The sequence below is a fragment of the Cinclus cinclus genome, chromosome 4 (genome assembly GCF_963662255.1).
Source record: "Cinclus cinclus chromosome 4, bCinCin1.1, whole genome shotgun sequence".
Classification (NCBI taxonomy): domain Eukaryota; kingdom Metazoa; phylum Chordata; class Aves; order Passeriformes; family Cinclidae; genus Cinclus; species Cinclus cinclus.
In genome coordinates, this window is record NC_085049.1 from 38,960,445 (window position 1) to 38,987,001 (window position 26,557).

At 40.2% G+C, this 26,557-nt stretch overlaps 1 protein-coding gene across 1 annotated transcript in view; it reads left to right on the plus strand.

Moving 5' to 3' along the window:
• The first annotated feature begins 1,973 nt into the window (after positions 1-1,973).
• PDZRN4 (PDZ domain containing ring finger 4) overlaps positions 1,974-26,557 on the plus strand; it is a 228,379-nt gene continuing 203,795 nt past the window's right edge. Inside the window, exons 1-3 of the mRNA XM_062491143.1 lie at positions 1,974-2,603; positions 4,902-4,988; positions 8,771-8,875. Coding sequence (XP_062347127.1) covers positions 1,974-2,603; positions 4,902-4,988; positions 8,771-8,875 — 822 coding nt within the window. The remainder of the gene's footprint in view (positions 2,604-4,901; positions 4,989-8,770; positions 8,876-26,557) is intronic.

Sequence of the window (26,557 nt, forward strand, 5' to 3'; positions counted from 1 at the left end):
CTTGGCACTTGGCCCTGCAGCACTAATGCCCTGCAGCACTAATGCTATGTCCAAGTGTGGCTTGGGAGGCTGCTCACACATCTCAGCCAAAACCGTTTCACACTAACAGATGAAGTGAAGCAATACCAGTTTAACAGATCATGAACCAGTGTTAGTGCCTTTTCTCTGCCCAGTTCAATTTATGAATGAAGACATTACTGCCTGTGCTCAGACCTGAAATTCTGACCCATGTATAATGAGGTGTAAGAGATACATTGGGACCCTGGGAGACAGAAGAGGATACAAACAAATAATGAGGCTGAATTAATAGTTAAAGTGAAAAATGTACTGGAAGACACTATTTTAAAATAATTTTCTATAACATTGTGAATGACACTGATTTGACCCTGTGAGCAAAGCGATTGAAATCAATGGATAATTAAAACCAGTATGAATAGCACAATACTCAAGGTGTCTGATTTCCTTTTTTGTGTGAATGCAATTTTGATCTACAATGATATATTGGATTATAGTGCATTGTTTTCAAGATGAGTGACTATTTAATGGTGCAGTTCATTTGCTTATTTATTTCATAGTCATGGTAATACAACAAAAACTGTGGGTTTCTGTTTGGCAAGTCAGAAAGAGTAGATTGGTGGTGCTTCTCAGTAATATTTGTGTCTGTGGATGTTCTGTGAGGCATTGCCAATCTTTTGTTAAGTACATAATGAGTATACACAACAGATATGCTATCTCAGATTCAGTTCTAGGGGCAGGTATGTGCAGGGTTTTCCTTCTTGCTTTGGGAAGAAATAAGTCTCTGCTTTATTGCCCACATGATGCCTTTTTAGTCATGGAAAAAGAACCATTCATTAGTGGGTCTCAAAAGCCCCCATGGCTTTCCCAGGGGATTGGCTCCTGAGATTCAGAGTTTAAAGCAGAAATTGCAGAACTGGTGAGGACACTCCCTGGCTCTACCTCTGAAGTTCTCAGCCCAGGAAATAACTTGGGATCGAGCCTTTACAGACCAAACCTGTAATCTTTCCAAAAAATGATGGTGTCTGATCCACATGTGAAGGAGCCGGCTGAAGAAACAAACCCCTCAGAGATCTCCATCCCTCTCTGCTCTGGGAGGCTTTCTTGGAGGGCTGGGGGCAGCAATCTGGCCCTGTGTTTTCAATAGTGAAGTTATGTGGGGAATGTGTTAGGAGTTTCATGTTTCAGTGTGTGTTGTGGGTTGTGCAGTAATGAAGGGGTAGAATCGAGGCAGCTATTGATCCTAACAACACTTTTACAGATTTTGCTGTGTTTTAGCTTTCTTTAAATGAAAGTGTTGCTTATACATATGTTGTAGTTTAAGGGAGCTCAACGAGTAATTTTCTTACCCTGACTTATTTCCTTTCTAGTGTGGCAACAAAGAGAGCACTAGTACTAGGAATTTCAGGATTCTGTGCCCTGACAGATATCCCAAAACGGGAAGAAAAGAGAGGAGGAAGCCTTTTGGAAAGACGTGAAACAGATGTGCTCACACGTGCGCATTATTTACCAGCACAAGTGAGCATCAGCCAGAGTCCGAGCGATTCGCTGTCCCGCAGCCTTTTGACTCCCTCCCTCCGCGACCACAGCCCAGCGGGGAGTGACCCACCGGGGGCACAGCTCTCCCGTCGGGACAGTGCCCGCACGGGGGAGAGTAATGGGCACAGGTCGAGCGGCGGCGCGTCCACTCGCCTCGGTCCCTCGCCCCGCCGCGCAGCGAGGATGCTCCGGGAGGGTGGAGGTGGTGCCGGGGCTGGGCGTGGGGCGGTAGCGCCGAGGAGAGGGAGCTAATGCGAGAGGGTGGGGGGAGCCGCCGGGATCTCCGTCTCGGCGCTGCCGCCCGCCTCCCTCGGCGCAGCCCCGCTCCTCCGCCCGCCCCTCACCGCCGCCCGCCGGGAGCGGCTCCAGCGGCTCCGGGGCCGGGCCGGGGTCACGGCGCCGAAAGTTTCGGCCGCACCATGGGCTTCGACCCGTCGCGGTTCGCGGGGCCGGTGGCGGCGGAGCTGCAGTGCGGGCTGTGCGGACGGGTGCTGGAGGAGCCGCTGTCCACTCCGTGCGGGCACGTCTTCTGCGCCGGCTGCCTGGTGCCCTGGGCGGCGCGGCGCCGCCGCTGCCCGCTGCGCTGCCGGCCTCTGGCGGCCGCCGAGCTGCGCCCCGTCCTGCCCCTCCGTAGCCTCGTCCAGAAGCTGGAGGTCAAGTGCGACTACAGCCCGCGGGGCTGCGGCCGCACCGTGCGGCTGCGGGAGCTGCCCGCCCACCTCGCGGCGTGCCGCTACGGGCCACCCGGCCCCGCCGAGCCGGAGCACCGGGCCGGGCGCCCCTCCGGCCGCTCGGCTGGGCAGCCGCGGGCGGGCGGCGGGCTCCGCTGTCTGCGGGCGCTGCGGGGCGGCGGCGCCCCGGAGCCGGGTCACGAGCTGAAGAGGGAGGCCCTGCGCTGGAGCAGGAGGGAGAAGTCGCTGCTGGCGCAGCTGTCGGCGCTGCAGAGCGAGGTGCAGCTCACGGCGCGGCGGTACCAGGCGAAGTTCGGCCAGTATATGAGCCACATCAGCAGCATCGCCCGGGACCTGGCGGGCAGCCAGCCCGGCAAGGTGAGTGCGGCGACAGGGACCGGCGGGGCAGCGCGCCCCGGTCTGCGCCCCTCCAGCTGTACTCTCCTCCAACCTGCTTTTCCCGTGCCCGACTTGTGAACCACGGGCCCAGTGACGGGGGGGGGGGACGGTCTCCCCGGGGGCGGCAATCACCACCACAGCAGTCCGGGACCCAGCCCGATCCCGCTGCGCATCTCCCGGGCGGTGCGAGCCTCCCCTGCCCGTGCCTCGTCTCTTTCGAGGAGATACATCCCCCTGTTGCCAGATAAAGAGTTTTATTTTGTTGATTTTTGGTAACTTCCCCGCTGGGGACGCACTTCTGGCCGGTCCCTCTTCCGTCGCCCTTCGGCATCCGAAACCCTTTCTGCGGTGAGCCCAGCAGTGCCCGGCAGAGGCTGCGACCGAGCGCTTGCTCGGCTGGAGAGGACGGGGAACGAGCGGGAGGGAGATGGCTTCGCTCCTGGGCTGGCAGCTGGCAGACGGGTCCTGGTTCCTCCGATCAGGGTATCCACATCAGACCGCCCCACCTCGCAGGGACCCAGCTGCGCTTGCTGCTCGTTTTGCTCCAGCTGGTACTAGCGGCATCTCAGGGGCGTGGAGCTGGGTTTTAACTTTTATTTGAGTAGCTGAGAAGTTGTCTTAAAAAACTTGAGTGTAAAATTATTGTAGACTTTGGAAACTCTGGCGAAAGGACAGCAAAGCTTTGGTAGAATGGAATGACAGCTACCGCCGTTGATAAGCAGAGGCCGGAGCAGTGCTGCGATCTCCCCTCGGATCTGAGGGCAATGCCCAGAGACCGACACGCTTCCTTAGGCAAAACAAACCATCCGAGAATTGCGGTGAGCTGGCTTCACTTACGGTGATGGTACTGGTTGGTTTTTAATTCCTGCCTGGAAGGTCACTGTGCAGGCTCAGACACTGCTGATTGCAGCAGTGGTGAGAAGTGTTTTATGCAAAAATCTTTTCTTTCTACCTAAATCTACGCGGGCCCTTGGGAAGCAAAACCCCAGGTGGATAAGGCCTGAGCAGCGAAACTCGCACCCGAAGCAAATGTAGTGTGCAGGGCATCTGCCAGCTGCATGGAAAATGGGAAAGGGGACGTTGTTCACAGGACGCTAGAATGCCTCAGAGTACACGTCTCCCAGGTCTTTGTGGCATTGCGTAACTCTGAAAACTTGAATTTTTAATTTTTTTTTTTTCAAGTTTCCTCTGGTTAGCTAGTCCGTGAGGTTTAGCTTGCTGGATCCGAGAGGTGTGCTCATACACTTGCTTCATCTCTTGGCAGATGAGGTAAGGTCATGTGGAGTGGGACAGCAGTGGCTGCTAGGGGTGGGGTGTGCGAGGACAGCCGGTGTCTGGAGAAGGGAGGAGAAGTGTCGGGACTGGGGGTGAGGAGCTGGCCGAGGTGCGGGCACAGGCGGGAGCGTCGCTCCGCCGGCCGCTCCCCAGCGCCGCCGGGAGGGGTCGCTGTGGGCGCTGCCGCTCGGGCATCTGAGGAGGGATAAACCAGGAGCTGGGGAGGAAAACTATCGCTGCGGTAAAAATACACCGAACTGAATTCAAATGTACCGTTCGGGCATCAAACACGACACTGACCCTGTGAATAAAATGTCAGTTTCAGCCTAAGACAAGATAACTTGCTGTGCTAAAGCCCCCAATTTTATTTTTTTTTTTTTTAATTATTTACCTGGTGCACTGAAGAAAAATATTTTTCTTTTATAATTTTTAACTTTTACTCCGTTTATTCTTCTCAGTGTTTGCTTCATATTTTAAGCCTTTTATCGGAATAAACCCCATATTTTTACGGATGTTGTTTTGGATTTTTTTTTTTTTGAGAGAAAGTGCTATTTTTCATTTTCTGTGTGTTCTCTGAAAAGTGATTTAAAAATGTGTGCTCCTATGACTTTGAGGTCTTTATAATTATAACGTTGTGCATTTTAATCTGTATGTTTAATGTTTGAAGTGTTAACACGTGTAGGGATATTATGTTTATAGAGACCTCCAGACATTTGGAGCTCTGACTTTTTTCAGTGGTGCCAAGAATTCCTCACACCTCAAATATATCCTTTTTTCTGTTCATCTGAAGATAACTAGACATAATCGTGTTACCTGCTAACTTTTCAGTGAATCATGACTTTTCCTTTGTTTTCTTTTCCCAGTGCCAAGTATTTTCAGCCTAGTTTTCCTTCAGGCCTTATCTTATATATTCTCCATCTAAAAATCGTACTTGCAAGAATGTTTTCATTTAATAACTTCTTGAGATTGTGTTTTAACAATATTCAATCTCTTGCTTCTTAGGGAGGAGAATGCAAGCCATTAATGATCATGCTACACCGAGAAAATGATACTTTGGGATTCAATATTATAGGAGGACGACCCAGACAGGTAAAGAGACAAATAACTGTAGGTGATTTTGTCCATATCTACTTTTACAGTATACACTGTTAATTAAGAGTAACTTTTGATGACAGTAGGTATGGAATCTGTTCTTCAGATGGAAAAACTATTTATTATCAGGTATAACTGGAGACATTGGAAGATGTTATCTCATGAGAGTTGTATTATTCTCATTTTTTGAAAGGGTGTTCATAGTTTTTTTGCTTTAAAACTTTAGGCTGGTTTACACTAAGTTCCCATGTGAGTAATATGTATTCATGCAAATTGTTCAATGGAAATCTCTGTGACTACTCATAAAAGTCATTGTTGCAGGATTAAGCCTTTGGAATTTTGTGGAATTCCTTGGGTTTTTTTGTTTGTTTTGTTTGTTTGTTTGTCTGTTTGTTTGTTTGTTTTTCCATTTACAGGAGAGAAGAAAATTTGCTTCTGTAGCTCAGATAGTTTAAGCATATGTCCTGTTCTCACATGCCTACTTTGAGTTTTTCTTTATGAACTGAAAAGTTTTTCACAAATGCTTCTGAATCTTAATCTCATCAGTCTAGTTTTAGAAAGTTCATTGCTAACCATAGAATATGCATTAGGATCACTAGCCCCCACTTAGAATATACACATGAATATGCTTGCATTTTTATTTTTTTTTCCACTTCATCTTCCCAAAAGCATTAATCAGGACTGTCATTGCATATGAAGGGTAAAGAAACCTGTTAAACCGGAAAATGAACAGTTGATTAAAAAGGGTTGGTAATAATTATGTACTGATCAGGTTCCTGTGAACTGGGAGAATTGTAGCCTTCTAGTATTGCTGAGGAGGGGAGTAGGACCCTGTATATTAGATTGGCAATCTTCTGCTCTAAAGCTATATTTAGTGGTGCCAAAGAGTCTGTTCCCATTAGTCCACTGTCTGTGCTGCAGTTACTGTTCCCTGTGGGTAAATATGAAGACCAGCAGTTATCAGATGCTGGGGCTGTAAATCCAAAGCAACAGTTTCTTAGATTTTTCTAGTGGAAGGATGAGACAACAGGTTAAAATCGCATGTCATGATTATATTTATATTTGGAGTATAGCAGTCACAAAATTCAGACAATCTTTAGTTTGGATTGCATTTTGATGTCTCTTATTCACATCTGTAGGAGAACTGCAGGGGAAGGGAAGCATATGTTCAGTTTTCTTGGGATGGTAACTGAACTCCTTTAAAGGACTTGGAAGTTGACAGTGCATACTGCAACAGTGATATATATCACAGACTGTCAGACTTTCTGACTTAATATTTTGTAGTTTTAAGGAATAAATTATAAATATATGATAGTCTATAGGACTTTGTGTTGAGAAGACTGCCAAATGGAGACAAGGAAATTAATCTCTATTAACATTCACATTTGGAGACAAATTGGTGAGGTTGTGAGGCAGGAGTGGGTCTCAGGTGGTTTTGAATCTTTGAGGTTCAATTTGGAAATTCCTTTGTGTTTTGTTCTTACTTTGGCAAATGTGACTACCACAGGCATTTGATTGGCATTTCCCAGATATCAGTGTGAGACTCAGTGTATCTGGAGCTGAGGATAGAAGAGGAAAAAATGCTTGAGTTGACTCAGATATTGAAACCACTGTGTTCTGCTCGAGAGCTTAAACAGTGGAACAGGAGTTGTTAAATAGACAAAAAGAGTTCATGAAGGTGCTCTGTACATTCAGGCTGTCCAGGAAAAATGCCCTTGGTTGAAACATTGGCTCTTGCAACAGAAGAGCAAAACAGTGATGTCTCTCTATTAGTCATGTGTTTGGGGATGTGTTCTTCATCCCATGTTATTCATGTTTTATAAGTATAATGCAGCTTATTTGCATCAGAAAGTAGGTGACTCTTGGTGACTTGGGTAACGTACATACATACTTTCTGTTGGCTGTGTTTATTTTCAGTCCATAATAGGCATCCCCACTGCTTACCTCCTACATGAAGGAAGGAGGAGTGGAAAGGAACAGCTCATCATAGGATCAACTTTTGTTTTGTCGGAAAGGAACTTGCTTCTCATAGGTGTGTTTCCAAGAGGTGATTCATTATTCTGAGGGAGCAAGGCTGCTTTGACGGGCCCCAGCTCTGTCTGGCTGGGAGGATTGTTTCCCCTGAGGACACCACGTCAAAGCCAGGCTGGAGGGAGGTGTGCTGCAGGCACAGTTGCTGCACCACCCCTGGGCTGTGTGACATAGTGCTGGTGCTCTGTATGCCTTGTGCTATGTTTTCCTGTCAGGAGTGGTGGGTACCAGCACATACAACTGATGGGGACCACAAGCCAGACTGAAATACCTTTTTTTTTTTTTTTTTTTTTTTTTTTTTTTTTGAAAATGCCAATGAATTTTCTGATGGAAAGAAATACACTTTATGTGGCTGAAGGTGCTGTAATCTAGCTTTTTCTCAGGTTAAAACCAAACCATGTCCCTCTTGTATTTTCACTAGTGGTCATTATCAGAGTTTAATATCTCACTGCTTAGACAGGAAGTCAGTGGAAGTCTATTTGTTCATCATTTCAAAATATTGCTAGAACTATTACTGTATTTCCCTTTTGCTTCTCACTCCTTCTGACATGTATGAGTCTCTGTGAAAAAGGGGAAAAAAAGAATTTGTGAAAACATAGTCTGATTAATATTGTGTTGAATAAATATTTATTTACCTTAAGTATACCTGGGTCAAGTCTCCATAGGACTGTTGCCATATTGTGTAAAGTATATTTTACATATGCCTCTACAGTTTTCTTACTAGAAAAAGTTATTAAGCATTTTCCCCATGAGTGTATAGGACCTAGACTGGAAACCTGTGCACATATGAACTGTGCTGTTGATTAGGATTCACCAGTCACAAAGGAAAATAAACATCATATAAACTGCAATCAAAAGCATAAATTGGCTGGAAAAAGATTACTTCAGTTATTGCTAGCCATGTTGTTATTTGTATAAACACTTAAAACCTTCTAAGTAGGCAGTGGCTGCTTATCATTAATTCTTTATTAATAATTACTTTAACCTACTTTAAACTATCATGTGATGAAATAAAGTAATTCCAGCATGTACAACAACATCAGTTATATTGTTGCAGCTGTGGTAGAAAACTTGCCTGTTTTAAATTTGACCTTATGTGAGTTATACTTAATGTTGCAGAGACCAGCTGGAGATGGATTCTCTTTTTGTCCACAGCTTGTCTGTATGGATTTTATAGTTGAGCAAGTTCTCAGTCTCCCATGTGAATAGGATTTACAAGGTTAACCAGTTCCAACCAAATCCTTTCACTGTTACGTGCCAGCTAACTAATGTTGCTTTGTTCCTTGGAGCTTTATTTTCAAATGCAGTAAGGCAGTTTGCAAGCAGCAGTACTGCAGGAGCCCCTTTCCTTCTGATAGAAACACTTATGCGTCTGTTTTTATGAGTGTTTTCTACTGTGCTTTTATGTGCTACTCACTGGTTGCTGTGAAGTCTGAGGTTTGCTCCAAGTATTTTAGCTGGGATCAGATTACTATTGCACACTGTGTCTCATTTAGACTAAAATAACCGGAAGTAAATGGATAATCTTATAAAAATTACTGGAATAGCTCATTAATTCTGTCCTTTTGATTAATAACTACTTTGTGTTAAGCAAGTTAAAAAAAATCCGAAGGACTTTAATTCTTAGCTAGAAAAGTGAGCTGCATATTTCAGATGGATTTACATTTTTCATTGCTCCTGATTTTAGTACCATCTCAGTTTTTGTACTAACATGGCATTTTTTGCAACTTCCCTAATGCCTGGTACAGAACAATCAGGAGGAATCTGCTGACGGAATTTATGTGTCAAAGATTTTGGAAAATGGACCTGCAGACAAAGCAGAAGGCCTGCAAATTCATGACAAGATTATTGAGGTAAGAAAGAACCCACACCATTGGATTAGTCTGTCATATTATCAGATTAATAAAGGATTTGATGGTTTTCACCCTAAGTATGTTGTAATTTTCCTCTTTTGCTGTGTCTGAACATGATTCTTGTACACTGAACTGCTTGAAAATTTCTTAGAATTAAAGACGTAAGATGGATTTTTCCAACAAGCAATAAATGTAGTAGTATTTGATTAAGCTGATTTAGATGAAGCAAAGGTGTAAACGCTTAAATAGCGAGCATAGAAGTACTTTGTGTTTCTTTTCATTAAGCTGAGAAAGAAGACGAATGACTGAAAATTCACAGGTTTGGTGAAATTGATTTTGTCCTGTGTAGGGACTGTTACTTTCATGATTCTGGGACAAGGCAGAGAAGATAGCTTAGCAAGCACTGCTGTGAAACTTGTTAAACAATTAGAGGAAGTACTTTCTGCTGTATGATCAGAAGGAGATCATCTATTGTTCTCACCTGGATCACTAAAGCACTTTCATGGTCATGTAATATGCACAGAATTTTCAGCTTGTATGCAGTTTTTCTCATAAAATAATTATAAATGACAGAAGAAATCAGTATGTCAACTGGAAGAATAGGTTGATGTCTAGCCTGTGTGTACCTGTAATTAGCCCTGTAAGTAATCTCAAAGGAGCAGTTTCCAACAGCAACTGGAATAGGCTCCTTAGGGTGCTGCCAAGACAGCATTTCCCATCACAGCTCTGACACAATGTGCAGTGACAGCACGTACTGTTAGCTACTGGCTTTGTTTAGGCCACGTCAGTCCAGCTTTGCAGGTTTAGGGGAGGCTTAGAAGCATGGTGTGAACGTGCCAGTGGGATGGGTGTTTGAACAAAGACACATAAAACAAGTGGATTGGAAAACAAATGGAGAATTATGCTGCTGGTTTCTTGTGTTATACCCCTTTTAAGACCTAAAAGGATAAGCTGAGAGTGTTTGAATGCTGACATTGCTCTTAATGTTAGGGGCCTAGAGCAGTGTGTGAAATCAAATATATTTTTGAATATATTTTCTTGGAAGAATAAAGCTTATGCTCTTAGCTGGAAGATAGAGGCATCTCTGGGAGAAACCAAGTAGGCTGAGCAGAACTGAACCTGCACGATACCACTTATTTCCCTAAGGTGTACAAAAGCTTGCACATCTAATTTCTTTTTTTTTTTTTTTTTTTTTAAAGAGTAACCCTATGCTGTAAAGATCTATTTTCTTTTGACATTACTATTTCACTTACCACATCGTGTTTTGGGGTTTGTTTTTTTCTGTTTTGTTTTTTTGTTTTTCTTTTTTTATAGACTGAACAGCTATGTAGTTTCATGCATTTGCTCAACCCTTCCTGCGTCAATTTATTGTGCTTTTACAGTGCTTTTTTTTAAAAGACAAAATAAAGTGGTTTTGAAAGAAGGAAGAATAGTCACAAACCAACATTTATGAAATGTGAGGTCATATCTTAAAATGTCACCATAACTGGTGCTTGATTTTTGTTGAAAAATTCTGGCTGCATAAAATCATACTGAAACAGATTTCACTTCTATGTGACATTATAGATCCAATCTAACATAAGTATTCATACAGCTCTGAAAGGAGCACCATATTGATATACAACAGATTTGTATATAACTTTCTCATTCAGGAAATCATTTACAAATATTTTGGGTTAGGCCAAAGTTATGTTTCAGTGTTTCAAAATTTATTAGACCAAAATAAAAAGAGGCAGAGAAAAGTAGTAACTATTTTTCCGTGCTAGATACAGGAAGCAGATGGAGTCAGAACATTGAAAGTTTCATTCCCCATGCATAGCTATCAATGTCTTCTTGCAGTGGGCTGCCCTGCCAGCTCTGTGTTTGTTACGAAAGATCATTCTGATAACTTTTGCTGTGAGGAAATAATCAGGGTGGTGTAAGTATTTAAAGATGTTGGCAGATATAAGGAATATGAGTTTTGGTGAAAAGTTGGTAGGAAGTGGGACTTCTTATTGTTTGCTTTGCACTTTTTCATTGATTTGATCTAATGAGTGATATTTTATGGGACGATTCTTCAATAATCAAGAGCAGAAGGAACTGATGTTACTTGAAGAGCCATTAATATCTTAAGTCATTTGTCTGACAACGGGATACCCAGGGTGTTTCTAGCAATGTGTATCTAATGGGATAACAGAGAGAACTATCCCAGTAAATCAGAAAATCTGTTCTTGAGGCATATTGCTAAATAAAGAAGGTAGTTTGTTTCGGTGGTTTATCACATGTTTAACAAAAATTAACTGCACGTGGTTGACTGTGGTGAGCTGTGCACATTTCAGATGACCATCTTGTAGGCAACTTAGTGCAGCAAATGGATTTCACAGTCCTATGGCACTGGCAGATGGAATTGAGAGCCAGGCTGGCAAACATGAGTAGTGTTGCCTTTTAGTTTATATATATATAATCTATGTAGCAACATTGCCAAATAATTAAGGTATTTGGAAAAATGCCAAGGGAAATAATCAGATTTCTTTCTTGAGGTATTTATTCTAAGTATAAAAGTGCCATACAAATGACTTGAGTTGCTGGAAGTTTTTGAGATCAATGTGCCTAGGCCAAAGACACTCTGTCACTTTCATTTGAAAAAGGTTGGTGTTTATTTGGGCTTTACTCGCAGGGGAGCATATTTTGTGCATGAGGACCTGAAATAATGAAAGCTCATAAAAGCTGAAATAGTTGCCTGTGTCCTGGCAGGGTGGTGGTGCTTTAGAGTGACAGGGTGATAGCCCTAGATCTCCTGTGTCAAAGGACTGCAGCTCTTCATGGGGGACAGTCACAGGACCCCTGTTGACCATTCTTACTGTTCTGCTGAAGAATAGGTTTCAGGCACAGCATTGCCCTCTTTTATTAAAGGTTAACACCTCTGTGAAAAAGTTACTTGTTTATGCAGTGTAAAGCTGACCTGGGACAGTGATGTGCTCAAGCAATACTTTGATATAGATATTTCCGGGAATCCTATTACAAGCCCCAAAAGATAATTATTTGTTGTTCATCATGAAAAAACCCTTATGAATTACTTCTATGTAGCAGGTTCCTGCAGGACTTCATGGTCTTCTGATGCTTTCAGAAGTTTTTACCCAGAAAATCTAGCTCCCTGAAATTGACACTGCATCATGTTTTCAAGGACTGTAACTGTTCGCATTCTGCAAAATGCATCTCATAAAACTAGATGCAGCATTGGTATCTGTAACTCCCAACATGAAACCCTTGGATATGAGCAGTGGTATAAAGCCATCCAAACTCTAACTTTTGGATCTGTCTTCTTCCTTTCCACCCTGCCTCTAAATCCTGTCAAGAGGAGACAAGCAGAGAGCAATGCACAGGGCTGTTTATCAGTCTCTGCTAGTTCAAAGCATTCTATTTGCTTCTAGGAGAAAATTGTATTATTAAAGTATGTTTAGAATCGTTCACAGTGACATAGTTCAGCAGCATTTTACGTCCCACTCACTGCATGCTAATCATTCCTTCTGAGTAAATTCACTGCTCATCTCTCTTCATGCTTGATTACCTCCTGAAGGGAGCATAAAACAGCTATGATCCTTAGCAATGTTACTGATACACAGAAGTGTTTCACCTGCTGCTTTTTTTATCCATACTTACAGTTCTGAGCAGTTAATGCTGAAAGCAGCTCTTTCCATATGGAGGAAAACTTGTATCTCAATTTGCAGTCAGTTGAGCTTCACATAAGTATAGCACCACATTGGCCAGATCTCCAAGCACAATACTTAATGCCTTGTTACCAAGCTTTCAGAACTAGTTCTTTGAGGGGTTTTTTTGTTTGTTTCTTTGATATTAATTTTACAGAAATTGGTATGTTGTGTTCTCTGTTCCTAAGCCCAACTTTAGAATAAAAACAGCCCTGGGATTGTATTTCTCACATCATCTTCCATTCTGTAAATCACAGTGTCTTGCAGAATACTCTTGAATCGCTTCAGTGTTGTACAGAAGATACATGACCAGGAAAGAATTTGCAATCCAGACAGAATTTCTGATGTTTTTGGTGGTTTTTTTTAGGTTTTTTTGGTTTTTTTTTCTTAAGAACATTATTTTATCAATTTGAGGAAAAGGAGCAACTGTTAATTAACATTGCCAAAGTAGATTTACCAAAAAGATAAAACAGCAATGAAAAACTTTGTACGCAAATAAGAAGGGCTAAATTGAAGTCCAAAATATACATATGTGGAACTGTAAGCACATCATCAGCTGAAAGGCTTAAGTGTTTTTCTGTTCCTCGCACTGCAAGGAAAAGAGTTCTGTTCTTTCGCTCTCAAGTAAAATGAGAATATTGGCCTTTCTGCATTTTAGTCAGTTGATTCTCATCAATTAAGCAGGTTTAATGGAGAAGGGAAAGGAAAACATTTTTAGTCTGGGACGTTTAAGTCTGAAAAATAAGGTAAATGCATTTATATATCATGACTGTATTTTGTTCATGCAGCCTGAGCTCTGTAAGTGGATGATAAATAAGGCTTCATCCTGTATTCCATGTTTGTCTTTGTTCTTTTCATTTTTTTGGAGAGTATTCACACAATGGCTTTGAGGCACATGTCAGCAAAGCCAGTCTCAATAAAGAAGAAATCTTAAGGCTTATCCTGGCAGAAGTAACCTACATCTGCTGAGTGCCTACACAGAAACTTTTTTAACTATTGCCAGACTGCTGACTGTGCTGTATGTCAGTCTTGTGATGTTTTATCTTCTGCATGTTTCTGTCATTACACTCACTATGTTGCTCAAGCACAATCTTTGATACGAGTCATGTTTATTTGACTAAGAATCTCTAGTGTCAGATTATGCCTGTTGAAGTAGTGAGTCTTAAAATGTCTTGCTGGGATCAGAGCCAGAAGATTTGGGATGACTTTGAAACAAAGCTGCACAAGATGTGGCCAGTAAAATCTGTGTGGTAGCTAAGAAAACTTAATACAACTAATTTCAGTGTTGTAGCTTTCATCTAAATATACTGTACTGGTATTAAGTTCTCTTAAACCTGGAACAAATTCATTATATTATGTTGCAGGTAACCAGGTTTGGCACCTGCAATCATTAGATAACTCCTAATTAGTGTGAAGGATCCTTGGCATAATAAATTTGTGAAACCGCAGGCTTGGAAATGTGTATAGAATCTTTTCTTCTTTCCTTCATCTGTTGAGATAAAGATTTTTGGACACCTGAAATCTTTCATCTATCTGAATAATTTTTTAAAGTCGGTGTGACCAGATTTCCGTAACGTCAGTTGAATTGGAGCTACTGCCCCCACTGACTTTTTTACTTCAGAGAAAGCCTTAGCGTGCTTTTCCAAGAAGCAAGAGATGTGGGTTGTCGTTGCTGCCTGAAAAGGATTGAATTTACCTCTCCAGGTAATTGCTCTTGTTACTAAGGCTGAGGCTCTCCTGTGTTAGACCAGCATGCACCCATCCTCCTCAAACAGACCTTGGTGCCAGCAGGTGTTTAGGAAGTCAGGATTATTCAGAGGTAATCTGGTGTGAAATAGACTAGTTCCAGGGAGCTGTATCTGAAATACTGGCCCTGCCCTTTTCCAGGTAAATGCTTGTGATAATACACAACAATTTCCTTTTATCTTCCACAGTCCTGTGTCTTATATGACACTGTTTAATGGTACTTGAATTTCTAACTTCATAGTGCCTTGACTTTGAGAAGGGAGCTAGCAAATCCTCTAGCTAGGACATGTTTCTAAAGGTGAAAGGTGGGGTTCCTGATGGAATAGATACCAATAGTTAGGGTTTTCCTCCTCTGTGTTGTAAATCCAACTGCAAGTGTTACCTGAAAGGTGGTTACTGTGGCTGGTGCTCACTATCAAAAGGCCGTAAGGGCTGGGTCTCTTGTAGGTGGAGTAACTTAGTGTTTTAAGGTACTGTCTGTTCTGGAAGCTGACCATGAATGGCTGAATTTTGTAATTTGTTTCCTCACTTCACAGATCAGTAGCCTAAATTTGACTGGACTTGCTATGGGTCTTTAGAGATGCTTGCATTCCTCTCTATTCACTGAAGTAAAATGCAAATATTGAGGTTTAGAGAAACAGTTGGTGTTCCTTCCAAAAAGCACTTAAAATTCTAGAAATTCCCTTTCTTTTTTAAAAAGAAAAATGAGACTTCTATTTTTGTGTGATCTAAGACATGTTGGGATTTTTTGTGGTGAAGCATATTACTCTTACTAAGACTTTTCAAAATTCTTTCTGTCTTAATTATGCTTTATTTCTTCCTGTTCTTTATGTTTAAGAAGTGGTGAAATTTGTGTAATAGAGTAAATAGTGAATGATAAGATTCTATTAAAAGAAATTCACTAATTGATCTCTTAGTTGGCTCAATGAAGACTTACATTCATAAATGGGCAAAATATTATTGGATACTTTTTGATATTTGTGTAGCCCAGCATCAGAAAAGAATTCTAAAATGTCTTGTCGTTTAAGAAGTGGGGTCTTTTAATCTGGCATATAAACTGAGAACTTGGTGTGGATGCAGCTTGAGAGGCCCAAACCTGTAGGAAGGTTTTCCATCTGAATTTGTTTGGTCTTGTACTCACAGAGAAACCAGGCACATGTGCAAGTATAATGCTGCGTTGTTTTTGTGAAAATATGTGCTCACAGTACTTTTATCTAAAAAATGACGGAAATGCCAAACGTAGTTGGAATATGACCACCAGATGAACTCTCCAGCTAGTTTATTTGCAGAATTGGTATATTTGACAGATAAGGCAGCTTTGTCCTTTTCAGTATATCTTTTCAGATTGTGAGTCATAGGTCTTGGTCAGCAAGGTGCTCCCAGTAAGCAAAGAAAAACAAGGCTGTGGTAGCTGGAATGGCATGAGGCAGATGGAGTAGAAGAAACAGTGTGAGACTATTTCTGAAATATGACCCAGCATGAAAGAAGTCAAGAGATATGTGAAGTGGAAATGGTGAAAATAATCTACCCTGTTGTTTTGTTTGTTTGTTTTCTCTTTGCATTTTTTTTTTTTATTTTTGGTTTTGTTTTTTTTTTTGTTACTTCTACCATGCTGGGCTTTTCTTTAGGCGACTTAGGTTAGGCATGATGAAAAAGGCTTCAGGACCTTGCATGCACATGAATGTGCATAACCCCTGCTTTCCCATGCTCTGACTGTGAGGGATCTCTACAACAGATGGGTCACTGTAGGAGCAGAAGACTGAAGTAGAATGTGCAAGGAAAAAGAAAAATGTGAAACTTTACAATTAAAGATTACAAAGCACCAACCTCAAGTTTCCACAGAAGTACTTTCTAGTTCTTGCTCATAAATAGGAAGTGTGGAAGAAATGGAGAGCATGTAGGAGTAGGGGTAACTGAACTGTCAGATTAGATCGTCTATACATGCTGTCATGAACTCTCATAGGAAAGTGAGGGGGAACAGTACTGGAGCAGAACTATGACAATTGGGTCTGCAGAGTTAGGCATTTGCTAAATTGGCAACTTAGAAGTGCTGTTAGGTAGGAAGGATTTTGGTTAACCCATGGAAGAGCTGACTAATATGAAAAACCTTCAAGTTCCCACAAATGGTGTTGCTACCATGGCTTCAGATCCCTCAGCCTCATGTGAAGTCCTGCTCACACCCATCTCTTTCAGAAAGTGCCTGATCTCACCCCTGAGGTATAATGTGTCAGAAATTCAGCAAGTTGAAGCTTAGCATCTTTCTAGATGCCCTGTTTGAGCTTGACTTTGCTGCTTGTCATCTTTCTTTTCTTTCCCATGAGTATTTTGAGGGTTTTTTTAAGCTTTAAGGTAAACCTTGCAAAACAAGAAGACTTAAGCATCCTTCTGTCTTGCCCAGCAGCTGGAGCAAAGCAGTTTTATGTGTAGCTGAGGTACTAGGTTTAGCGGAATTTGTTTTTTTGTATGCGGTGTTAATTAAACACTTTCAGGAATGCATTAAACAACTTGTCTAGCATCTGTCAAATGCTGTTACTTTCATCTCCTTCCCAGGAAGAGAAGGGTATATGTAGGGGAGTGTTTCGTTTAGGAATGTTTCAAATAATTGCATACACGCATATTTACGTGTAGGTATCTATTTATGTTAGGGAAGACAAGGTCATAGAAATGTATCTTGATTGCTGGTGGTGCAAGGTTTTGAGTGAAAACCCTTCTCTTGGATCTTTGCTCTGAGAATGATCTTAGGCAACCTTGAATAAAGTGCTTTCTCATCCACTGATAAGCCAAATCTCCATGACAGTTGGGCTGTATGTTATGTACAATTGCCTTGGTGTTGGTCCAAGTCTGTCTTACAGATATAGTGGGCTCGATGGTTGCTGTGGAGCAAGGCACCCTAACCTGGGGAACTACGGAAATCTGAGAGCAGGAAAGGCATTCTCCAATGACTTTCCTTAGCCTTGTTAATTACATAGAGAGCATACATTGCATAGCAAAGTCAGAAGCTTCAGAGGACTTTAGGATGTATCAGGGAGATATGAGCCTTTGAGGCTCATATAATCAAGACTAGTGGGAATAATTGATGGTAAGCACCAGTATGGAAAACTCTGATGAAGTCTGAGGCCATGCTGAGTTTGTTGCTCAGAACTGAAGGATGTGCAGGGAAGCCCTGTCTCTCACAACACATGCTGCCTGGCACCCCAGAAGCTCTTGGCATTTTCAGAAAGGGAAAAGAGCCGCCTTCTGCCTTTCATGAAGGTTGCTCTTTATTGTGGTTGAGACAACTTCACAGTTAGAGGAGTTGCCATCTTACATGTGTTGTGTGAATGCAGTGTTTTATCTTCCTAAGTCACTGAATTGATTGTTACAATCCCAAGGATACGTGCTCCAAGAGCTTTGATCTCTTCTTTTTCTTAATCAACTAGTTATATTTTTAAGGAGTAGGTAATAACTGTTGTCTATAATTGGAGGTTGAATGAAAAAAGACTTTAACATCTGCCAGTGCTGAAATGCTCTAAATGAAGTAATTATTCAAGGCTTCGCTTAAAAATTAATAATCCAGCTTTTAAGAAGCTCTGAAATACAGCAGTGTGTTGAATAGGAGAGTGCTCCTCCTCCTTAGAATGATTGGGTAGGAGTAGTAGGAACTTTTGTTAGAAGTAGTAGGAACTTTTGTTAGGAGTAGTAGGAAGCTTGTACAGCATAGTGTTTTCCAAATTCTTTGAAAATAGAAGTGATAATGTTTAAAAAAAATGGTAACTTCTGCAGCATTTAAAATCATACTGTTACGGAAAAAACTAATTTTCAAACTGGCAAGAGCAGATGTGGTCCCTTCAAACCACCAACAAAGACTATACTTAGTGAAATCAAATACACTCAACGAAGTACATTTGTTACCAATACAAAGGCATTTTGGTAAATATATGTCTTGTTTGGAATTGCAAATATTTTACATTTAAATTTACATTTACATTACAAATAATTTTACAACTTTGTATGAAGATCCAACTTGATTGAATCACAGCTGCTGCAGGAAAGGAGTGCAGAATGACTCAACACTGTTTCTTAATGAAAATTATTTTGGGAAGCATTTTCTTTATGAAATATTGTTGACAAAGTAAGTCATGGCTGCTATGTTTATTTACATAGAAAGTTTATGCATGTTATTTACAGGATACGTTTTACTTATTTTTTTCTTGAGGAAAATACTTCTTTCAAGTAGCAAGACTGGGAAGTAGAGAGGGAATGGGAAAAATGACAGGGAAAAAAAATTCAGAGCTGTTGACACCCTGCTGATTTCTACTTGGTTTTTAAGTATGGAAGCCTTATTTGAAGACCACTGTATTCTGAACACCTATTAAATGGTTTAGCAACTTTAAAATTGGATAAATGACAATTCTCTGTGTCTAGAAGAGGTCACTTAATGTGGGAGAAGTTCTGAAATGGGTTGATAGAGAATATGAGGTTTTTCCCCTTTATCTGTCTTTCCCTCCCTATTTGGAGCATCCAGCGTTTGAGAGACCCAGAGGCTCAGAGTTTGTCCATCTGTTTCCAAGTACGGTCTCTCAATCTTGCATTTGTTTCTTTAACCACACTGATCAAGAGGGTAAATATCTGAAGTCCTTCCAGCAGCTTGTGGGAAGAAGGCATGCTATTTTAAATGGAAGGGATTTGCTGTCTTGACTGAATTAAAACATCTGGATCCCTACACTTCTCTGTTACAGCCTGATTGATTTTAGGCTAGTCTTTGGCACATGGCAAGTATGGAGGCATATGGTCTTCATGCTGTCAGCAGGATTTTTGAGCACATACCTCTGCCTGCCCTCAGCTTTTTCTGGTAGCTGCTACTGTGACCTAAAAGATAAATGTTCCAGGAGCTTTCAGGCTGTTGTGCCCTTCTTGAGCAGATTAGTTGCATCTTTTTGAGGGGTGCAGTGTCCAGCATTTGGACCAGAAAGCTGAAACCTTCACTTCCCCTGCAGTGCTCAGAGCCCTGCTCCAAATCAGACACCTTGTGTTAGTGCCAGATGTGTAGCAGCACTTTCCACCTTACACTTTAACTCTCTAACTTACACTTCTAACTTGCATTTAGATGGCAGGTTGGGTTTTTTTTTTTTTTGAAGCTCTCCAAGTGCTTGGCACAACCAGTTCTTAGTATGCTCTAAGATTATATGGAAATCTGACTGCTTTGAGAAGTTTTTAAACAGAAATTTACTTTCTGGTAACCAAGAGAATGGTGTTAAAGCCATAATGCTCTTGCTAGCACAGTTTTTTTTCCCCCTTGAGTGGTAGGCAGAATAAGTATGATATTTACCAAAAATAAGGGTTCTTCTTTGTTTCCAAATACTCTAAAATACCTTCATTTTTTTAACAAGTCTTTTTAATGATTTCTCTATTTTTAATTTTTATTTAAAAATAGAACAAGGAGAGTCTGAGTACTAAGAAGCATATTTATATTTTTTACACTATAAAAAGAAACTGGAAGAAGGAAAAATGGTTCATATAATCATTTTTTTTAAGAACTCTTACTCCTGCTAGAACTTCTCATTAAATAAATGTAGACCACTGTTTTCAGCCTTCTTTTCAAAGTCACTTAAGTACTGTACCCTTATACTAAAAGTGTAGTTTTTTTAATTTATTTTTTGTTTCCTCCCTGCTATGAGGTAAATCATAAAGAAAATCTAAAGGATCACTATTCATCACTGAGCCCAGAGATTGTTTCTTGTAATTAGCACTAACGATGGACACTATTTTAAAGACTAAAGAAGACAATGACATTTCAGAATACCTTTTAGAGAGTGAGCTGTTGAGACAGTGCTGTTAATGTCTTAGCAGAGCTACTTAAGAACAAAGTTTTCATCCAATTCCTTAAACTTGCATCTTATGTTGGTCAGAGCCTTGCAGTCCATTACAGCTATTCTGCTGAGGGCATTAACAAGTGTTTCAGGCAGTTTTAGTAGACAATGAAGAACTATGGTGGGTGCATCATTATCTTCTTGCACTGCATATGTCTCTCTCTTCTTATGTACCTTAAAACTGAAAAATAACCACTCCTGCTTTCTTAATCAGAGTTGCTGCTTAGTGTATAAGTGCCCGTCCTCTCAAAAAACTTGTTGCCTTTCTATTTGGCTTTCAGCCATTAAAGATCTGCTCTAGCAGGAAAAGCCTGAACTCCATAATCCAGTTGCTACGATTTTCCTCTGATTCAGCCTGTTTAAAATTAAATGAGGCTTTAGAGGCTAATGAAATGGATAGAGAAATGTGTAGTAAACTACTACAAAAGAGTGGCGCCCAATTATAAATTGCAGGCTCCATCGTTGGTGCTGCTTTTTCCAGTTTTAAATGAGTTTTCCCCAGATTCATGTGTAGTGCATTTTACCAATAAATTAGCGTCCAAACCATCATGAATCCATGTTACTAAGTAGGAGAGCAATTATAAGTGATGCTCACCAGCCTGTACCAATCCACCTGCCTGATGTTTACTTTTCTGAGTGTTGACCATGTGTTCAACAGGGTACAAAAAAAGCCCTACAAACCAATCTAAAATTAGAACCTAGAGCACACAGGACACTTAAGATGAATTTCATACTGCCTATGGATAAATATCATAACATTTCCTAATTTTCCAAGTGTTGAATATGACTTAGGCATGTATTTTTTAGCAAAGGTAATTAGTTCAACCTTAAGTATTTTACTTAGTGATGCCTGAGTTAGGATGAGATTCAGCTGAACCAAGTGTTAGCAATATATCTTAAACTCTTTTGAATTTTCACAGGAACCAACACATTTTTAGTGCTTTTTAGTGCTTTGGACTTTTTATTAGTGGATAAAACTATTTGTACAGCGTTCTTCAATATTTAAAGCCAGAACAAACTGTACTGAATCTTGCGTCATTATAGAATGAATAAAATTTAAGAAGAAATAATATAATTTGGTTTAGTCTTCTTTGTATATTATGTCTCACATGGGTCTGATACTCCATTCTTCTGGGATTATATAACTAATTAAATGGAAGCTCATAGTATGTAAAATGCCAACATAAATACAGAGAGAGAAATTCAGGTATGAAACTTAGAATCCACCTCCTATGCACTGGTACTCCTGTTTGAGGTGGCCTTCTCCAACTCAATAATGCTAATGACTCAATGTTACATTTTTCATTAAACTAACTCAGCAAAATATGCATACAAAAAACAAGATCAAGCCTTATTCCATGTTTCAGATATTTTAATTGCTGAATTTTGAACGTTGTTACTCAAAATCTGGCAGGAATTAGCATAAAAACAGATGCAACTTGAAATGCTCCAGTAAACCTTGCCTATTTGGATACTAGCTTTGAAATCACTTAACATATGGTTTCATGTCATATCCAGTCTTGTTAATCTCTGCATCTTTACAACTGGAATAAAGTAAAGCCAAGTGTTGGATGGCAGTCTGTGTTCCCTGAGGGGATGGCTGGTGTATCTCTGGTGTAGCTGACTCTGCTGCAGCAGCAGAAGGAAGCCCCGCATTGGCTGAAAGCATGTGCCAAATCTCAGCTTTGACTGTTCTCTGTGCTTTTACAGAAGTCATCAAACTCTGATATCAGCAATTTTTGGAGGTGTCTGAGTAGGTGTTTGTGGAACCTTGGTGATGGGTTTTAGCAAGTGAAGATGCAGATGTGGTTTTTAAATGGTTCAGGGCACCAGCCATCAAAAGTAGCAGAGCATGTTTAATTTTTTGGCAGTCTTCAGAAAGACAGGAGTTTGTTCAGAGAAACAGACCATACAAAGACTGAGAGACTGGTGACGTCCTTTTGGCAAGAGAACAATAAAAATTATTGCTCGAAGAAAGAAATTTTTAACTGCACTTTGTTGCTTTTAGGTTTAGTATTTTGTATAGACGAAAAGGGGAAGGAAGGCAGCATCTTTTATCAAACTAAGACACTTGTAAAATTTGGGATGGCTTTTGGGCAAATGGTGTTTTTATTAAAACTGGCATAGAAAGATTTATTATGTATTTTTATGTAAAATAAGTTTATCTGAGTTGTTTTGCTTTGCTTTGTTTATTTGTTTGATTTTTGGTTTTGTGGGTTTTTTTAGACCAGGACTGAGAAATTAGGAGATGTGGGGATTGCTTCCTGCAAAATAGCATTTCCCTTTCTTAGTCATCTTAATTGATTTGAGTATCTGGAGTTTATTCTGGAGTTTCATGGTTGGGTGTTTCCACTCAATTTCAACAAGCATATTTGAGCATTGAATGAGCATATCAGGTTTTAGGATATACACATGAGAGATGCATTGATTCTGAGGATGCCTTGGTGGGGAGGCATTAAAAACTACATTTGGAAGGAGATGTTGGTTGTAGAAGTACCTTGGAGCATTTGGAGGCTACAGAGAAAACAAGGAATACTTGGCAGCAAATGCACAAACAGCACTGTAAACTATAATAATGAAATAACGATCTAAAAAATGAACCAGGCTAAAAGAAATTTACAAACTTGAATGTTCAGTGTGAATTTCTTACAATACTTTTTAGTGGAAGGGCTTGTAGCATTTTATTTGATATAGGTAAGATATTAATGGGCTAGGATGTCAGACAAGGGGATAATATAAAAGGAACAGATGAAGTTTTATCTATTAAACAGACTTTTCCAGTCTGATTTTTTTTTTCTTTACATGGTTTTTCAGCTGTGCACTCTGGATATTATTTAACTTTCCCTTGCAACAGTTTTCTAACTTTAGCTATTATATTACTGTAAAACTGTGCTTTTGGGATGGGATTAGAATTTCTTTTTACAATTTGTGAGCTGCACCTTCCTATGTTCAGAAGGCAACTGCTGTTGTTTTTCAAGCTACCGTTTTACATGTGAGGATTTGGAAATGTCTAAGATCCAAAAGGCACTGTGAGTAACAAACTAGAATAGAAGGGACTATTTTCAGTTGGAAGGGACATAATGCAATAATCTAGTCCAACTGCCTGACCAATTCAGTGCAGAACACAAACTAGAGCGTGTTATTATTAGAGTCTCTTTCTCAAAGTCTAAAATTGTAATCACTTTAAAGAATTTCTTTTTTTTTTTTTTCAAATGCCAGTGTTTAAATGAATACTGCAATATAACTTTCAGTCTGGAGCCAAAGCACTGCTAATATGTTTTCAGTAAGAAAGATCATCAAGGAGAAGAAGGTGAATGATGACTGCCTTTTCCTCCCTTCCGTGCCATGCGGTTCAGAGCAATGCATAAAGAGTGGGGAGCAAAAGACTGACTTAAATGCATGTACTCATTACTGCCTCCAGCAACACTTCAAGAAGTTGTGAAGTTTTTAATCTGTTTTGTGGAATTCTGGTAAATTAAAATCCCACGTTATATTGCTCCAATCTGAGATAGTAATGCAATAATTAGGACTTTTCTTTTTGTGGATAACCAAGAAAGTACATGTACTCTCCTGAGGTTACAGGTCTGTGCTGGTTTTGAAAAGTTTTCTGGAGATTCTGTGTGCATTTTGGGTGTTGGGGATGTGCATATAGAAGCAAACTGCAGTGAAAACATCTGCAAGTGTGTTCCTTGAGGTGAATCAGACACATTTCAACATTTATTTAAAATATTTCAATTGCTGTATCCATAATGGCATGCAAATATAGAATAAATGGATGTTTATATATATATGTGTATATGCAGTTTTCCAAAATCAACTGTGAGCTGAAGAAGTTGTCTGGCATAAATCTTTGCGTTTACTTTTAAAATTTATTTTAAAAAAAGTTTCTAGGCGATTTGTGTATTAGGGAAAAGGTTGGGGGTTTTTTTGTGGTCTTGTTAATCCTTTATTTCGAAAAAGAGCAATCAGTGCTTTTTAAATCTTAAATAACATTGCTCTGTTAAACACAAATGCTCTATACTAATTGACACTCATGGGCAAATGCAAAGAATAGTTGACCTATTTTATTTCTTGCTTCATACTTTTACCTGAAATCTTACTGTAGGAAATATTTCTTACTTAATTTTGAGAATAGAGAAAATGTTTTAAGTATTTCCTGTAAAATCCTGCTGAAAATATTTCAAAAATTTGGTTCCTTCTTGAACATTTGTAGTCACTTCTGTTTTTCACATAATGCTCAGACCACTGCATGTTAATGGCAGTTATTTGAACTGAAGAAATAGTGACACTTTATTGTATTTCTCTTTATTTCCTGGAGACTAATTCTGTTTTTCTTCTCCTCTGCTCATGCATCTGGCATCTTTTCTCATTTTCTTGAAGCAGAAGCCTTCAGCTCTGAGTCAGGGACCACAATCATCAGAAAGAAACTATTCTTACCTGTTCTTATATTTTATGCACTTGTTTGCTGCTGTTTGATAAGGCTGTTCGAGAAGATAGCAAAAGTCAAGGGCCAGATGACTGAAGCCATGAGCTGCCCTCAGTAAGGTCAGTAAGACAAGGAAGGTAGTCATGCTCCTGTGTGAAGAGTGGGGCAGGAGATGCTAGGAGGGACTGTGCAGCAGCAATAGAAGAGTGGAGCACTCTCCAGTTTTGTTATCAGCAGCTTTATGTAGTTAATTAATGAGTTTAATTCTTGTCATCTCCTTATCTTCTGTGATCTTAATTGCTTGGTGAAGGCTTTGTTTTTTACTGTGTCAAGGTTTTTAATGCTGTCAGGGTTTTGTATTGAGAACCTGGCATTCATTTTTTAATAAAAAGGTTTACCTTATTGTTTTCTCCCTTGTTACATAAGAAAAGTCAAAGCACAAGTGAAAAAGGCTTCACAGCATTGCCAGGTAGAGAGGTCTTGGGTAGTTCCTGATATTTGAGTTGCACTGTAAGTATAGGGGCAGGTTGAAGACCAGCTGGTGAAGTGTGTGTCATGTAAACTTGTTCAGAGACGATTCCTCTGAAGGAAACCCAGTTGATTGGGATCTGGCCCAAATAGTTGGAGCTGAAAGGCTGGATCAATGAATAATAAATAACCCTGTGGAGTCATGTCTACTCCCCATTGACTAGCTGGGTATTCTATTAATGACTCTGTCCACGTTTGTTTGTTGAAAGTAGTCGCAGACTGCTATACTTGAACAGATGTATTAAGAAACAGAGGACATCAGCAAGATGAGGACTGTTGCAGGATCTGCCTCCTTTTTTCTCAGTGCTGTGTTAAACACTGCTGCTTAAAGAACAGTATACTGCGTGCTCAGAGGCTACTGCTTATGCAAAAATTTGCAATAGTGGGGGAGGTGATTCAATGAAACTGTTCCTGGCTGGTTGTAGAGTTCAAAATTTGGATGATTATTGCGCAAGCTGACTTGTGATGCATACTAAGTGGTTATAGTAGTATATTTCATTCTGTTTCCTCGCTTTGAATTACTCTAGTATTGATGAACTAATCTGCCCTTTCAGTAGGAGGCATTTATACTATTAGTAATTTTATTGCCATCAAGAAACTCCAAAGGAAATATTTCTGCAGACATTGCTGATTAGTTTTCTATAAATAAGACTTGTAAGACTTGTAGGGGCTTTGTTGAATTCAGAGACTTGTTTTAAAAATGATGACAAAAGTAACAGGTACGTCCTCCTTCAAAAAAACGTATATAATTAAACGTGTATAATTAATTGCATGCATGTATTTGTATGCACATGCAAGCTGTGTCATGTACCTTAGTTTTCATAGCTGATTTTGATGAAGACCACCCAATTTCATGGCAAGTCAGCTGAGGTCTGTGCTGTTTGACACTAGGTACTGAGTGTTGTAAGCAACTGACCTGTATGTAGGTGTGAAAAGGAGCTGCTGTGATGGAAAAGCTTCCAGGAACACCTGGAAGCTGCTACAGTTCTCAGTGACAGCACCCATTGCCATCAGCAGCACTGCCATTAGTGCCAGTCTGTGTTTGCTCCCAAGGCACTTGTATGAAGAGATGAAATCAAAATGTACATATCCTTGGTTTTACATATACAAGATTTTATATATAAACAGATTTGAGACTGATAAAATCCCGTATAAATAGAGAAGCTTGGTTAATGCACAAAGCAATATTATCTAGTTTGCAGTGAATAGTATCCTCTGATTTCATGTGCTGTGCTGCAGCTGTGGTAACCAAAAGATGATGACTCTTTCCTGTAGCCTCTGATGCTTAGGTGTGGAGTAGAGCTCACCTGCTAAATCAACTTTTGCAAGTGTTGAAACTGCTCGGCAGGCAATGCTATAACTTATGCCTTCCTCTGACTCTGCTACTGATTAATTATTGCTGATCTTTGTGTCTTATCGGAGCTTTCACTACATGTATTTTGTCACT